The sequence below is a fragment of the Pleurodeles waltl genome, chromosome 1_1 (assembly GCF_031143425.1).
Source record: "Pleurodeles waltl isolate 20211129_DDA chromosome 1_1, aPleWal1.hap1.20221129, whole genome shotgun sequence".
NCBI classification, from domain to species: Eukaryota; Metazoa; Chordata; class Amphibia; order Caudata; family Salamandridae; genus Pleurodeles; species Pleurodeles waltl.
Window position 1 is genome coordinate 629,427,349 of NC_090436.1, and position 16,317 is coordinate 629,443,665.

Genomic DNA, 16,317 nt, shown 5'->3' on the forward strand with positions numbered 1-16,317 from the left:
TCTCTCATAGACTAACATTGCAAACCCGACGCTTGTTTCTACACTGCACCCGGCCGCCCCCGCGCTGCTGAGGGTGAAATTTCTGTGTGGACTTGTGTCCCCCCCGGTGCCCTACAAAACCCCCCTGGTCTGCCCTCCGAAGACGCGGGTACTTACCTGCAAGCAGACCGGAACCGGGGCACCCCCCTCTCTCCATTCTAGCCTATGTGTTTTGGGCACCACTTTGAACTCTGCACCTGACCGGCCCTGAGCTGCTGGTGTGGTGACTTTGGGGTTGCTCTGAACCCCCAACGGTGGGCTACCTTGGACCAAGAACTGAACCCTGTAAGTGTCTTACTTACCTGGTAAAACTAACCAAAACTTACCTCCCCTAGGAACTGTGAAAATTGCACTAAGTGTCCACTTTTAAAACAGCTATTTGTCAATAACTTGAAAAGTATACATGCAATTGTTATGATTTAAAGTTCCTAAAGTACTTACCTGCAATACCTTTCAAATGAGATATTACATGTAGAATTTGAACCTGTGGTTCTTAAAATAAACTAAGAAAAGATATTTTTCTATATAAAAACCTATTGGCTGGATTTGTCTTTGAGTGTGTGTACCTCATTTATTGTCTATGTGTATGTACAACAAATGCTTAACACTACTCCTTGGATAAGCCTACTGCTCGACCACACTACCACAAAATAGAGCATTAGTATTATCTATTTTTACCACTATTTTACCTCTAAGGGGAACCCTTGGACTCTGTGCATGCTATTCCTTACTTTGAAATAGCACATACAGAGCCAACTTCCTACATTGGTGGATCAGCGGTGGGGTACAAGACTTTGCATTTGCTGGACTACTCAGCCAATACCTGATCACACGACAAATTCCAAAATTGTCATTAGAAATTGATTTTTGCAATTTGAAAAGTTTTCTAAATTCTTAAAAGACCTGCTAGGGCCTTGTGTTAGATCCTGTTTAGCATTTCTTTTAGAGTTTAAAAGTTTGTAAAAGTTTGAATTAGATTCTAGAACCAGTTGTAGATTCTTAAAAAGTATTCCAACTTTTAGAAGCAAAATGTCTAGCACAGATGTGACTGTGGTGGAACTCGACACCACACCTTACCTCCATCTTAAGATGAGGGAGCTAAGGTCACTCTGTAAAATAAAGAAAATAACAATGGGCCCCAAACCTACCAAAATACAGCTCCAGGAGCTTTTGGCAGAGTTTGAAAAGGCCAACCCCTCTGAGGGTGGCAACTCAGAGGAAGAGGATAGTGACTTGGAGGAAAATTCCCCCCTACCAGTCCTATCTAGGGAGAACAGGGTCCCTCAAACCCTGACTCCTAAAATAATAGTCAGAGATGCTGGTTCCCTCACAGGAGAGACCAACACCTCTGAAATCACTGAGGATAGCCCCAGTGAAGAGGACATCCAGTTAGCCAGGATGGCCAAAAGATTGGCTTTGGAAAGACAGATCCTAGCCATAGAGAGGGAAAGACAAGAGATGGGCCTAGGACCCATCAATGGTGGCAGCAACATAAATAGGGTCAGAGATTCTCCTGACATGTTGAAAATCCCTAAAGGGATTGTAACTAAATATGAAGATGGTGATGACATCACCAAATGGTTCACAGCTTTTGAGAGGGCTTGTGTAACCAGAAAAGTGAACAGATCTCACTGGGGTGCTCTCCTTTGGGAAATGTTCACAGGAAAGTGTAGGGATAGACTCCTCACACTCTCTGGACAAGATGCAGAATCTTATGACCTCATGAAGGGTACCCTGATTGAGGGCTTTGGATTCTCCACTGAGGAGTATAGGATTAGATTCAGGGGGGCTAAAAAATCCTCGAGCCAGACCTGGGTTGACTTTGTAGACTACTCAGTGAAAACACTAGATGGTTGGATTCAAGGCAGTGGTGTAAGTAATTATGATGGGCTGTACAATTTATTTGTGAAAGAACACCTGTTAAGTAATTGTTTCAATGATAAACTGCATCAGCATCTGGTAGACCTAGGACCAATTTCTCCCCAAGAATTGGGAAAGAAGGCGGACCATTGGGTCAAGACAAGGGTGTCCAAGACTTCAACAGGGGGTGACCAAAAGAAAGGGGTCACAAAGACTCCCCAGGGGAAGGGTGATGAGACAACCAAAACTAAAAATAGTAAAGAGTCTTCTACAGGCCCCCAAAAACCTGCACAGGAGGGTGGGCCCAGAGCCTCTTCACAAAACAATGGGTACAAGGGTAAAAACTTTGATCCCAAAAAGGCCTGGTGTCATAGCTGTAAACAGCATGGACACCAAACTGGAGACAAGGCCTGTCCCAAGAAAAGTTCCACTCAAAACTCCAATCCAGGTAACACTGGAATGGCTAGTCTCCAAGTGGGATCAACAGTGTGCCCAGAGCAAATCAGGGTCCACACTGAAGCTACTCTAGTTTCTGAGGGTGGGGTGGATTTAGCCACACTAGCTGTCTGGCCGCCTAACATGCAAAAATACAGACAGCAACTCTTAATTAATGGGACTAGAATAGAGGGCCTGAGGGATACAGGTGCCAGTGTCACCATGGTGACAGAGAAACTGGTTTCCCCTGGCCAATACCTGACTGGAAAAACTTACACAGTCACCAACGCTGACAATCAGAGAAAAGTACATCCCATGGCAATGGTTACTTTAGAATGGGGAGGGGTCAATGGCCTGAAACAGGTGGTGGTCTCCTCAAATATCCCAGTGGACTGTCTGCTTGGAAATGACCTGGAGTCCTCAGCATGGGCTGAGGTAGAACTAAAAACCCATGCAGCAATGCTGGGTATCCCTGAACTGGTGTGTGTGAAAACCAGAGCACAATGCAAGGCACAGGGTGAACAAGTAGAGCTGGAGTCTGGAAAAATGGCCCAGCCTACCAAGAGAACAGGAAAGTCAGTTGGGAAACCAGCTGCAACACAGCAAAAGAAAGGGAACCTCTCTTCTCAGGAAGAAGTTCTGCCCTCTGAGGGAACTGAGCCTTTGGAGCTTGAACCTTACCAGGTTGAGCTCTTAGGCCCAGGGGGACCCTCAAGGGAGGAGCTGTGTAAGGGACAAGAAACCTGTCCCTCTCTTGAAGGCCTTAGGCAGCAAGCTGCTGAAGAGTCCAAAGGCAAGAAAAATGGAACGCATAGGGTCTATTGGGAAGATGGACTCCTGTACACTGAGGCCAGAGACCCCAAACCTGGTGCCACTAGGAGAGTGGTAGTGCCTCAGCTGTTCAGAGAGTTCATCCTAACATTGGCCCATGACATTCCCCTTGCTGGACATTTGGGACAAACCAAGACGTGGGAGAGGTTAGTCAACCACTTCTACTGGCCCAATATGTCCAACATGGTTAAGGAGTTTTGCCTCTCCTGCCCCACCTGTCAAGCCAGTGGTAAGACAGGTGGGCACCCAAAGGCCCCCCTCATTCCACTTCCAGTGGTGGGGGTTCCCTTTGAAAGAGTGGGTGTGGACATAGTTGGTCCACTAGAACCTCCCACAGCCTCAGGGAATATGTATATCCTGGTAGTAGTGGATCATGCTACCAGGTATCCTGAAGCTATTCCCCTTAGGTCGACTACTGCCCCTGCAGTAGCCAAGGCCCTCATTGGTATCTTTACCAGAGTGGGTTTCCCTAAGGAGGTGGTGTCTGACAGAGGTACCAACTTCATGTCAGCATACCTAAAGCACATGTGGAATGAGTGTGGAGTGACTTATAAATTCACTACACCATACCATCCACAAACTAATGGCTTGGTTGAGAGATTCAACAAGACATTAAAAGGCATGATCATGGGGCTCCCAGAAAAACTCAAAAGGAGATGGGATGTCCTCTTGCCATGTCTGCTTTTCGCTTACAGAGAGGTGCCACAGAAGGGAGTAGGATTCTCACCCTTTGAACTTCTGTTTGGTCATCCTGTAAGGGGACCACTTGCTCTTGTTAAAGAAGGCTGGGAGAGACCTCTCCATGAGCCTAAACAGGACATAGTGGACTATGTACTTGGCCTTCGCTCTAGAATGGCAGAGTACATGGAAAAGGCAACCAAAAACCTTGAGGCCAGCCAACAGCTCCAGAAGTTTTGGTATGACCAAAAGGCTGCACTGGTTGAGTTCCAACCAGGGCAGAAAGTCTGGGTTCTGGAGCCTGTGGCTCCCAGGGCACTCCAGGACAAATGGAGTGGCCCTTACCCAGTGCTAGAGAGGAAGAGTCAGGTCACCTACCTGGTGGACCTGGGCACAAGCAGGAGCCCCAAGAGGGTGATCCATGTGAACCGCCTTAAGCTCTTCCATGACAGGGCTGATGTGAATCTGTTAATGGTAACAGATGAGGATCAGGAGGCAGAGAGTGAACCTCTCCCTGATCTTCTGTCATCAGACCCGAAAGATGGCACAGTAGATGGAGTGATCTACTCAGACACCCTCTCTGGCCAACAGCAAGCTGATTGTAGGAGAGTCCTACAACAGTTTCCTGAACTCTTCTCCTTAACCCCTGGTCAGACACACCTGTGTACCCATGAGGTGGACACAGGAGACAGCATGCCTGTCAAAAACAAAATCTTTAGACAATCTGACCATGTTAAGGAAAGCATCAAGGTGGAAGTCCACAAGATGCTGGAATTGGGAGTGATTGAGCGCTCTGACAGCCCCTGGGCTAGCCCAGTGGTCTTAGTCCCCAAACCTCACACCAAAGATGGGAAGAAAGAAATGAGGTTTTGTGTGGACTACAGAGGGCTCAACTCTGTCACCAAGACAGATGCCCATCCAATTCCAAGAGCTGATGAGCTCATTGATAAATTAGGTGCTGCCAAATTCCTAAGTACCTTTGACTTGACAGCAGGGTACTGGCAAATAAAAATGGCACCTGGAGCAAAAGAAAAGACAGCATTCTCCACACCTGATGGGCATTATCAGTTTACTGTTATGCCCTTTGGTTTAAAGAATGCCCCTGCCACCTTCCAAAGGTTGGTGAATCAAGTCCTTGCTGGCTTGGAGTCCTTTAGCACAGCTTATCTTGATGATATTGCTGTCTTTAGCTCCACCTGGCAGGATCACCTGGTCCACCTGAAGAAGGTTTTGAAGGCTCTGCAATCTGCAGGCCTCTCTATCAAGGCATCCAAATGCCAGATAGGGCAGGGAACTGTGGTTTACTTGGGCCACCTTGTAGGTGGAGGCCAAGTTCAGCCACTCCAACCCAAGATCCAGACTATTCTGGACTGGGTAGCTCCAAAAACCCAGACTCAAGTCAGGGCATTCCTTGGCTTGACTGGGTATTACAGGAGGTTTGTGAAGGGATATGGATCCATTGTGACAGCCCTCACTGAACTCACCTCCAAGAAAATGCCCAAGAAAGTGAACTGGACTGTGGAATGCCAACAGGCCTTTGACACCCTGAAACAGGCAATGTGCTCAGCACCAGTTCTAAAAGCTCCAGATTATTCTAAGCAGTTCATTGTGCAGACTGATGCCTCTGAACATGGGATAGGGGCAGTTTTGTCCCAAACAAATGATGATGGCCTTGACCAGCCTGTTGCTTTCATTAGCAGGAGGTTACTCCCCAGGGAGCAGCGTTGGAGTGCCATTGAGAGGGAGGCCTTTGCTGTGGTTTGGTCCCTGAAGAAGCTGAGACCATACCTCTTTGGGACTCACTTCCTAGTTCAAACTGACCACAGACCTCTCAAATGGCTGATGCAAATGAAAGGTGAAAATCCTAAACTGTTGAGGTGGTCCATCTCCCTACAGGGAATGGACTTTATAGTGGAACACAGACCTGGGACTGCCCATGCCAATGCAGATGGCCTTTCCAGGTTCTTCCACTTAGAAAATGAAGACTCTCTTGGGAAAGGTTAGTCTCATCCTCTTTCGTTTGGGGGGGGGTTGTGTAAGGAAATGCCTCCTTGGCATGGTTGCCCCCTGACTTTTTGCCTTTGCTGATGCTATGTTTACAATTGAAAGTGTGCTGAGGCCTGCTAACCAGGCCCCAGCACCAGTGTTCTTTCCCTAACCTGTACTTTTGTATCCACAATTGGCAGACCCTGGCATCCAGATAAGTCCCTTGTAACTGGTACTTCTAGTACCAAGGGCCCTGATGCCAAGGAAGGTCTCTAAGGGCTGCAGCATGTCTTATGCCACCCTGGAGACCTCTCACTCAGCACAGACACACTGCTTGCCAGCTTGTGTGTGCTAGTGAGGACAAAACGAGTAAGTCGACATGGCACTCCCCTCAGGGTGCCATGCCAGCCTCTCACTGCCTATGCAGTATAGGTAAGCCACCCCTCTAGCAGGCCTTACAGCCCTAAGGCAGGGTGCACTATACCATAAGTGAGGGTACCAGTGCATGAGCATGGTACCCCTACAGTGTCTAAACAAAACCTTAGACATTGTAAGTGCAGGGTAGCCATAAGAGTATATGGTCTGGGAGTCTGTCAAACACGAACTCCACAGCACCATAATGGCTACACTGAAAACTGGGAAGTTTGGTATCAAACTTCTCAGCACAATAAATGCACACTGATGCCAGTGTACATTTTATTGTAAAATACACCACAGAGGGCACCTTAGAGGTGCCCCCTGAAACTTAACCGACTATCTGTGTAGGCTGACTAGTTTTAGCAGCCTGCCACAAACCGAGACATGTTGCTGGCCCCATGGGGAGAGTGCCTTTGTCACTCTGAGGCCAGTAACAAAGCCTGCACTGGGTGGAGATGCTAACACCTCCCCCAGGCAGGAATTGTCACACCTGGCGGTGAGCCTCAAAGGCTCACCTCCTTTGTGCCAACCCAGCAGGACACTCCAGCTAGTGGAGTTGCCCGCCCCCTCCGGCCAGGCCCCACTTTTGGCGGCAAGGCCGGAGAAAATAATGAGAAAAACAAGGAGGAGTCACTGGCCAGTCAGGACAGCCCCTAAGGTGTCCTGAGCTGAGGTGACTCTAACTTTTAGAAATCCTCCATCTTGCAGATGGAGGATTCCCCCAATAGGGTTAGGATTGTGTCCCCCTCCCCTTGGGAGGAGGCACAAAGAGGGTGTACCCACCCTCAGGGCTAGTAGCCATTGGCTACTAACCCCCCAGACCTAAACACGCCCTTAAATTTAGTATTTAAGGGCTACCCTGAACCCTAGAAAATTGGATTCCTGCAACTACAAGAAGAAGGACTGCCTAGCTGAAAACCCCTGCAGCGGAAGACCAGAAGACGACAACTGCCTTGGCTCCAGAAACTCACCGGCCTGTCTCCTGCCTTCCAAAGATCCTGCTCCAGCGACGCCTTCCAAAGGGACCAGCGACCTCGACATCCTCTGAGGACTGCCCCTGCTTCGAAAAGACAAGAAACTCCCGAGGACAGCGGACCTGCTCCAAGAAAAGCTGCAACTTTGTTTCCAGCAGCTTTAAAGAACCCTGCAAGCTCCCCGCAAGAAGCGTGAGACTTGCAACACTGCACCCGGCGACCCCGACTCGGCTGGTGGCGATCCAACACCTCAGGAGGGACCCCAGGACTACTCTAAGACTGTGAGTACAAAAACCTGTCCCCCCTGAGCCCCCACAGCGCCGCCTGCAGAGGGAATCCCGAGGCTTCCCCTGACCGCGACTCTTTGAACCTAAAGTCCCGACGCCTGGGAGAGACCCTGCACCCGCAGCCCCCAGGACAAGAAGGACCGGACTTTCACTGGAGAAGTGACCCCCAGGAGTCCCTCTCCCTTGCCCAAGTGGAGGTTTCCCCGAGGAACCCCCCCCTTGCCTGCCTGCAGCGCTGAAGAGATCCCGAGATCTCTCATAGACTAACATTGCAAACCCGACGCTTGTTTCTACACTGCACCCGGCCGCCCCCGCGCTGCTGAGGGTGAAATTTCTGTGTGGACTTGTGTCCCCCCCGGTGCCCTACAAAACCCCCCTGGTCTGCCCTCCGAAGACGCGGGTACTTACCTGCAAGCAGACCGGAACCGGGGCACCCCCCTCTCTCCATTCTAGCCTATGTGTTTTGGGCACCACTTTGAACTCTGCACCTGACCGGCCCTGAGCTGCTGGTGTGGTGACTTTGGGGTTGCTCTGAACCCCCAACGGTGGGCTACCTTGGACCAAGAACTGAACCCTGTAAGTGTCTTACTTACCTGGTAAAACTAACCAAAACTTACCTCCCCTAGGAACTGTGAAAATTGCACTAAGTGTCCACTTTTAAAACAGCTATTTGTCAATAACTTGAAAAGTATACATGCAATTGTTATGATTTAAAGTTCCTAAAGTACTTACCTGCAATACCTTTCAAATGAGATATTACATGTAGAATTTGAACCTGTGGTTCTTAAAATAAACTAAGAAAAGATATTTTTCTATATAAAAACCTATTGGCTGGATTTGTCTTTGAGTGTGTGTACCTCATTTATTGTCTATGTGTATGTACAACAAATGCTTAACACTACTCCTTGGATAAGCCTACTGCTCGACCACACTACCACAAAATAGAGCATTAGTATTATCTATTTTTACCACTATTTTACCTCTAAGGGGAACCCTTGGACTCTGTGCATGCTATTCCTTACTTTGAAATAGCACATACAGAGCCAACTTCCTACACCAGATCTGAAGCAATCAGTGACGTTGCCTCTCGCCATAAGAGGGAGGGCCTTGAGGCACCTATGCTAGGCTGAAGAGGTCACGCCCACAGGGCTGTGACTTCTTCAGCCCAGCAACTTCAGCTCAGGCAGCCAGGAGCCTGCACAAATAGCACATGTCTAGCTCCTGGCTGCCTGACCTGAAAATGAAGAGTGTCCGTCAGGCTGACCTTTGTTCAGCCTGACACTCTTCTTGAGAGGCAAAACGTAGGGGGACTTGGCTCCTCAGCCCCAAAGGATGGGTCACGGCTGCACAGTAAACATGTATGTTTATGTATACACAAGCATCACCACAGCCGCACTTTCAACTGGAAACCCACTTCTTTGATTTGCTATAAACGTCTGACTTCAAGAGAGAATCTGGACCAAATTTGGTACTCATATAGCATCTAAAAATTAGCATGACAATATGCAGTTCAGTGGAGGAGCAGTGGTGTAACCAAACTCGAGGAGGCCCCCTGCAAAGTACATGGAGGGGGTCACCCGGAAACAGTCAGGACTTCTAAGGCCTGACGCCGGTGCACAGAGTACTGTGCTGAGGGTGGCTCCTGTACTGCGGGACTGCACCGCAGGGGCTGTGGGGGCTAATGTTATGCCACTGTGGACAAGAAAAAAAATGAAGGGGTGGGGAATGGTAAAAAGAAAGTGTTTCCCCAATTAGGCTCCTGCAGGAATTTTTGCTCACAGATACAGCAAAGACCACTGAAGAGATTAACTCCACACTTTAATTGGAAAGTATGCTTTTCATTGTATGTAGCTTTTTGAGATGTTAGCTTTTAAATAAAGTTGCAGAGTGTGTTTGAAAGGGTTAACTCTTTTGTATACCTTGGTTATTTGGCATGTCTAGCTAATGAAAGGGATACAAATATACATTATCTTGAAAACCTTGGCAACAACTGTGATGTTACTATTGTGGTAAAAAATCCACAACTCAGAGGAAGCACTATGAAAGATTCTGTACCCAACGGAAGAGCTAAGGGGTACTCAGAAGAATAGAAAATGGGAGTAAAAAACGGAATTCCCCATGTAAAAAAATTGCGACTTTTGTGATTATTGTGTTCACATGGCTGTCATTTTCTATTCAGAAACAGGTGATTTTAATTCAAGAAATAGGTGAAATAAACAAGCTTTGGGTTTGGTGAAGGCCATGTACAATTGGGAGGCAGCCGGGCAAAACCACCTGGCAGGCACAGCAGGCAAATCCCACTTTGCATAGTTGTAATAAGTAAAGGTAATCCAAAATGCTCTTCCATGAGCCTCTGAAGGATGTTATGTGACTGCAAGTGTATTTTAAATGTGAGCAGACTGCATAGCTCCAGAGTTAGACACTGAGAAGTGGAAGTTTACATGAAAAATAACAGGGTAGTTATGATACCGCAAAGGTTACCTGCAATATATTCTGTAAAACTGTATTCAATTTAGTGGGGTGGACCACCAGATCGCAAAATCAATTACACATAAATCATTTAACATTCCACCTCCATAAATGCACCCAGGAACTCTGAATGGTATCCACCAAGACCACCCTAATCCTGCTCCAAATGAAAGAGATGAAGGCTTGCCTCTTTAAAGATTAGGATGCAGTAACAGCACATTAACACTCCCAGATACTCTAATCACATAATATATTTGACCCTGTACACTACTTTGCTATCGGGCAGAGTAGTCCTAAGCAAATATTGCATACATACGTGCATACACACATACATACATTACATCCATCAGTAATCGATGCACAGGGACATTCACACTATGTGGGATGCAACTGCCTAATTGCCTTCTAGAAAATGGGATTTTGTTATCCATCCGAAGCAGCTTAGAAATAGCACTATCGAAGGGTACAAATGACTCTCTAAACTGCTGGCACACTTATCTTAAAAAAGCTACAGCTGACTGAAGCCGAACAATGAAGATGCTCACCGTGGGATGGTGTGGGCAACCCATATACAAGTATACAAAATTAAACAGAATCTAGTGGCAGTTGATTGAAACTTAAGTGTTCATTCAGCTTCCCCGCCTGTAGGACCTTGAATACTGGTGATGTGAACCTGGGATGGGTTCTCCCAGGGGTGTTTAGCTCCTCTGGTACCGAGGAGATGGGAGATGCCACAGTTATGGGATGATGGGGGCTTTAAGACCTTGAATACTGGTGACTGTGAAGTTAGGATGGGTTCTACCAGGGGTGGTTAGCTTTTCTGTCATTGAGGAGATGGGAGATTCCAGAGTTTGTACATGATGGGATCTGGGGAGCGCTCCATGATCGTTTGAAGGAACTCTTAGGGTCTTCCACGGATAGTGTCAGGAACAAGGTGGTGAACAGTTGTTCGTTATGCACTGCTTCAGATGCCACTTTCCCCTGTATATTGTGATATATCCCACAACAACAATACACTTGAGGGTCAGGTTGAACTGTACAAAAGGCAAACATTTTATTTGAAGCATGAAGTGACTAGTGAGCTGTGCAGTCTTACAGCACACTTATTTTTTAACAAAGATTAGTGCTGTCATTCTTGACCTGGTACAGCATACCCATCTCACAGGCTTGTCTTTCTGTTTAAAGGTTTAATTTACATACTTTACTATGATGAGGCGGCATACCCAGCTGTCCCCGCCTCTTTTTGTATAAACAAACTCTTGTGTTCCGAATGCTAACAAAGAAAACTCCCAGCACACAACCAAGTAAGCAAATAAATAGGTGCCTGGATGTTGATGGGATACAATGTAAAGATTGATATCAGGCGGGCACAATTACATTTAGCAGTTTTTATATAATGTTTTCTATTCGCTATCACAAATGTATTTTAGCTTTATAGAAATACCCACCTGACATTTTCACTTGCATCACTTGGCATGAAAAGCAGTGTCCCCTTCATTAATTATGCAGCTAGCACCTGTAAGAAATATGTCACGGAAGAATCTGAAGCACGTCTTTGGGTCTGTCCCAAAATGTTAAATAAACAAGAGTAAAAGCAAACCAAATCGGACTGCAGTTGTTCCCTCGATCTAGCTCTTCACCGTCTGCCAAATACCCTGATCTGTCTGCATAAAGTACTTACAATTGTGAGAGAGACACTCGCCAAACCGCAACAGGTTGATCTCGTGGTGGACAGGTGAATCCTTCGTATTACATATTGTCTTATTATTTCACTGGTGCAGCATTATGTATATAACATGAAAGACAATGAAAATCTGCCTAGCTTAAGTGAAGGTAAGTTTAAAAAATAATAAGGACACGGAGGCGATGATAATGGTTTCCTTCTTCGCTTTAATCAATATTAACAAAACACAGCAGCCATTAAAGCAACAAAAACTACTTTTCCCAGGAACACTAGGGGGTGGGAACCACAAGGACACAGAAGTCCTGCTTTAGTGTCCACAACCAGGTCCCAACAAAGTCCTCTGCTTGCTCTCCCTCTTTTTTCGCACAAATCACGCCAACAGTTTTCTTCATCCGTCCTGTTTAGAACCTTCGTTTCCTGGAAAGATGTATAGCGCCAATGACTATTCCGACACAATCCTTATCCAAGAGTATGAGCTAGACATGCAATAATTTGAGCCATGAAATCAGTACAATAATATCCATAGAAATTAATCACATAGAATTAACACTGTTAACCTTCAAATGAAGAATAGACTACTTACCCAGTATGGGGCTTGAATGCATCTGACTTGACCGCCGGGTGGGATAATTCTTACCTCCGTGTCATTAATAGAACTAAAATATATCCACCACCGTCTTAAAACTGAATCTCTTAAAAATTCTGAAGACCAGTCTGCTGCATTCATGACATCCACTAAACGTGCCTCAGACAAAAAGCTTTTGCGGCCATTGCTCCTCTTGCTTAATGTGCTGCAAAGACTTTAGTGTTGACACCAGCCTCCTGCATCATCCAATAAACCCATCGGGCTACTGTAGGTGTGGAAACTGCTCAAAAGGTCTGGGAGCTTCCAGTGCTGCCAGTAATTCACCACACCATCAGATGTAAGGACCCCTCTGCCACCAACTGATGTGGCTTGCACTCCGGATTCAGCAGAATGTGATGAAATTGGGGAGTCGGATTGGAGAAGACTAAGAAAGTTCTAGAAGAACTAGAAACCACACTTGAGACTTCCATATGGGGTTTATCAAGGTGAACTTTGTCTTTTGCCTGCAAACTTGAGCTGAGACCCAGGTGATCATTGAGAAGTGAGGAAAAGCATAACCCTTCTCCTGATTCCAGTCTTGGAGGAACGCATCTGTCATCTCCGCCAGGGGATCTGGTTTCCAGCTGAAGAAATATGGTAACTGATGATGAAGCGGTGAGGGAAACAGGTCGATCGAAAACAAACCCCACATGTCCACCAGACTTTGAAAGACATGAGGGTCCAGCTTCCAGATACTTGAATCCCAAAGGCAACAGGAGTGCCAATCTTCTATCCGGTTCCCCTTGCCTGGGAGATATTCTGCCGTCACCGAGACCTGATTCTCGAGGCAGAAATTCCAAAACTGCTTTGCTATGTCTTCCAGTGCTAGTGATCTGGTGCCCCTGTAGTGATTGATATGTCTCACTGCTGAGACACTGTCCATCCTTAATAGGAATGAGGACTGACTGCTATCTTTTGTCCAGCACTGAACCACAAAGGACTCTGCCAGTAGCTACAGACAGTTTATATGTAAGCATTGTTGTATAGGTGACTAAGTGCCTCCTGTGGAGAACTCCCCACACCTAGTGCCCCAGCCGGACCTGCTGGCATCTGACTCTATCATCAGATCTGGAGTGGTACCGAAGATTGCTCTCCCGTTCCAAGCCTCAATGTGAGTGAACCACCAATCTACCTCCTCCCTGGCCTAGTCCAACAATGGAACAGACTGAGAGTACCTTAGGTCCTTCCTCAGATGATGCACTTTTAATCACTGCAAGGCTCTGAAATGGAGAGGGTCGAGGAAGATCGCTTAGATCGATGAGGAGAGGAGCACCACCAGACAGGTTAATTGCCTGAGGGACTTGTAAGGTTTGGCCAGCATCTGTCGGAGTTCATGTCTGATTTTCGCAAGTTTCTGAGAAGGGAGACTCAGGGTTGAAGAGGTGGAGTTTTTGACGAAACCCAGGAAAGTCACCTTCTGCAACAGGATGAGAAGAGACTTCTTTTCGTTTATAACCAACCCCAAACACTGTAACAGATTTATGCTGCTTGGATTGTGTTTTCAGCTTCTTTGGGCATTGGGCTAAGAAAAGCATGTTGTCCAAGTATACAATAAGCTGAATACCCTGTGCCCAAAGGCTTGAGGACCTTTGTTTAACACCAGGGGGGCCAACAACAGGCCACAGGGAAGAGTGAGTAACTCTAAGGTCTGGGAGGAATAAATGAACTGTAGAAATCAACAATGAGGGGGAAATATTGGAACCGGAAGGCATGCATCCTTCGGGTCCAGGTGCACTGTCCAATCGGATGGAAGCAGCACGTCCCGGAGGAGATGAATGCCTCCCATTTTGAAATGGCGGTACAACAGCCACTCAAAGAAGTCTCTGAGGTTGATCATGGGTCTGCGGCGCCATCAGCTTTGTTGACCAGTAAGAGATTGCTGATGAAACCTCTGAGGTGAACCATAGCCTGACAGATGGCTCCTTTCCACAGGAGGGCTACCACTTCTTCGTCTATGAGCTCTGTGTCATGGGCGGAGAAATGAATGGGCTAAGGGCGAGTGAATTGCTGAGGGGAACCGGAAAACTTAGTTGGGAACTCTTGCACCATTTGGAGGACCCATGCATCTGAAGTAATGGAAACCCAGGCTGGAAGGAACAACGCCAACTGGCTCCCACTTTTATCTGAGCATATGGAAGGACACTTAATGTTTCTGGTACAGCCACTTGCTTGCCCTCTGTAGTCTCCGCAGCCACGGAAGTGTTGTCCTCATGTAGGGTAGAAGTTGTTGAAGTGCGGGATCGCCTGGTACTGACTCTGCCCAGAGCCTTGTCCCCTGAAGGAGGAGGAGGATGAAAACCGATTGGTCGTGCGGCCCCTGCCACGACCAGCCCCTTGGAAAACCTGCGGTGAGAAGATGTGTTTGATATTAGCCTGGGCCTCGCCTAGCAATGTAAATGTTGCCACAAACTTCCCTAGCTCCTTTACAAAGGAATCTCAAAATAGCCCCCCCTTGGCCACTGCTCCAGCCTCCAAAACTGCCAGGTCTCCCAATTTGGGGTCTACCTTGATGAGAAGGGAGCGGCGACGCTCAGTGGACATGGCGCAGTTCACGTTCTTCATGAAAGCTATAGCTCGCTGTGCCCAGTTGGAAAGGACATTGGGGAATAAGGGAACCCAACACGTTGGCTACTTCCGCCATGTCCAGAATTTTGGACATAGGGCCTATGGCATCCAACAGTTTAACCTGACAGGAACACCAAGACCTATCAGTGCCCTTCTTCAGGTCTTTAACAAGCTTAGCCAAGAACGTGGCCATCTTAGCATCTATTTCCAGGGTGAGGGCTACTTTACCCTCCAAGGAAGGAAGAGGACATTCTGCCCTAAGGTCATTTCAGGCATCTTTCTCTAAGGGTTTCCTAAGCCTAGCTGCAACATAATTCGCCACCTTCTCTGCTGGGACCCACTCGGCTGACCAAGGGTGGATGATGTCATCCGGGTCAGATGAGTCTCCTGCTGGCAAGAGAACAGAGTCTGAAGCTGGGCGCCAAGAACTGGAGGAGCCAGCTTCATCGTCTGAATCCCCAGGGGAACTACCATCAAATAGACATGAGGAGTAAGGACGGGGAGGCTCGGAATAGGCCCCCAGGGGACCATTGGGACTCTATTGGGGTGGGGGTATTTGCCAAAAAAGCTTGCTTAAGGTGCTCAAATGCATCCCTGCCATCCCCTGCATCACACTCTTTCTTCGGAGGTGGAGAGCCCCCCTTTGGGGTCCTGAGGAGGCTTTCCCAGGGCTGTGGACTAGGCAAATGTGGCACACTCCTGCACGATTTTCTCAGAGAGTCGCTGCTCTATAGGGCCCATGAATTCAGAGATATCAACTGCCTCATAAAATTCCTCATGTCATTGGAGGTAGGACAGAGAGTCCTCTTCTCCATAATTCTCCTGTGACATCCTGTCGCAGAACAAGGAAGCGCTGCACGCTTAAATGACTTAAAACAGCAAAAGGTACTGAAGGTTAGGCCCAAGGCCTGAATGTGGACCTGTGGGGCCTTGTTGAAATTTATTGCATGCAGATGCATCAGATTACGGAGCCCAGGGAAGGAGCCCAGGAACATATGGGTGGCCAGAGGCACACAATCTCATGTGCATAATTCCTTGGGAACACCAGAGGCACACAATCTCATGGACATAATTCCTTGGGAACACACAAGACCACTTTGATTATGTAGGGGTTAACACTGCTCAGGTAACTGTGGTCCCAACAGAGGCCAGCCAAGGCCTTATAATATTACTGACCCCTCAGGTCGCTCACCAGGGCAGCTGCACTAAATACTGACCCCAGTGGGGCATCACAGTTATTCTAGGTGAGTAAAGACCCAGCTGAAACACTAGGCGTCACCCCGAACAACTGGGATCAGGCACGTTTAGTTTCAGGCTCCAACGGCACGCATCTGCTTTATGGTATATGAGATGTGCGCCATTGAACTGCAATGTCACTATCTCCCACAGCCCCCTCTAGGGGTGAAGGATACCATGGTGATCAGAAACAGGCCAAATCGCGTAAGGAGTGTAGAGCGGTCCCGCAAC

At 47.5% G+C, this 16,317-nt stretch overlaps 1 protein-coding gene across 2 annotated transcripts in view; it reads right to left on the reverse strand.

Annotated features, from left to right (window-relative positions):
• Window positions 1-16,317, reverse strand: part of KCNN2 (potassium calcium-activated channel subfamily N member 2) — a 558,376-nt gene that overhangs the window by 159,948 nt on the left and 382,111 nt on the right. Inside the window, exon 5 of one of the 2 annotated variants that reach the window (XM_069226510.1) lies at window positions 11,871-12,077. The exons of the other annotated variant lie outside the window; for it this stretch is intronic. Coding sequence (XP_069082611.1) covers window positions 11,877-12,077 — 201 coding nt within the window. The 3' untranslated portion in view covers window positions 11,871-11,876. Of the gene's footprint in view, window positions 1-11,870; window positions 12,078-16,317 lie in introns of those variants that run through there. 2 annotated transcript variants of the gene reach the window in all.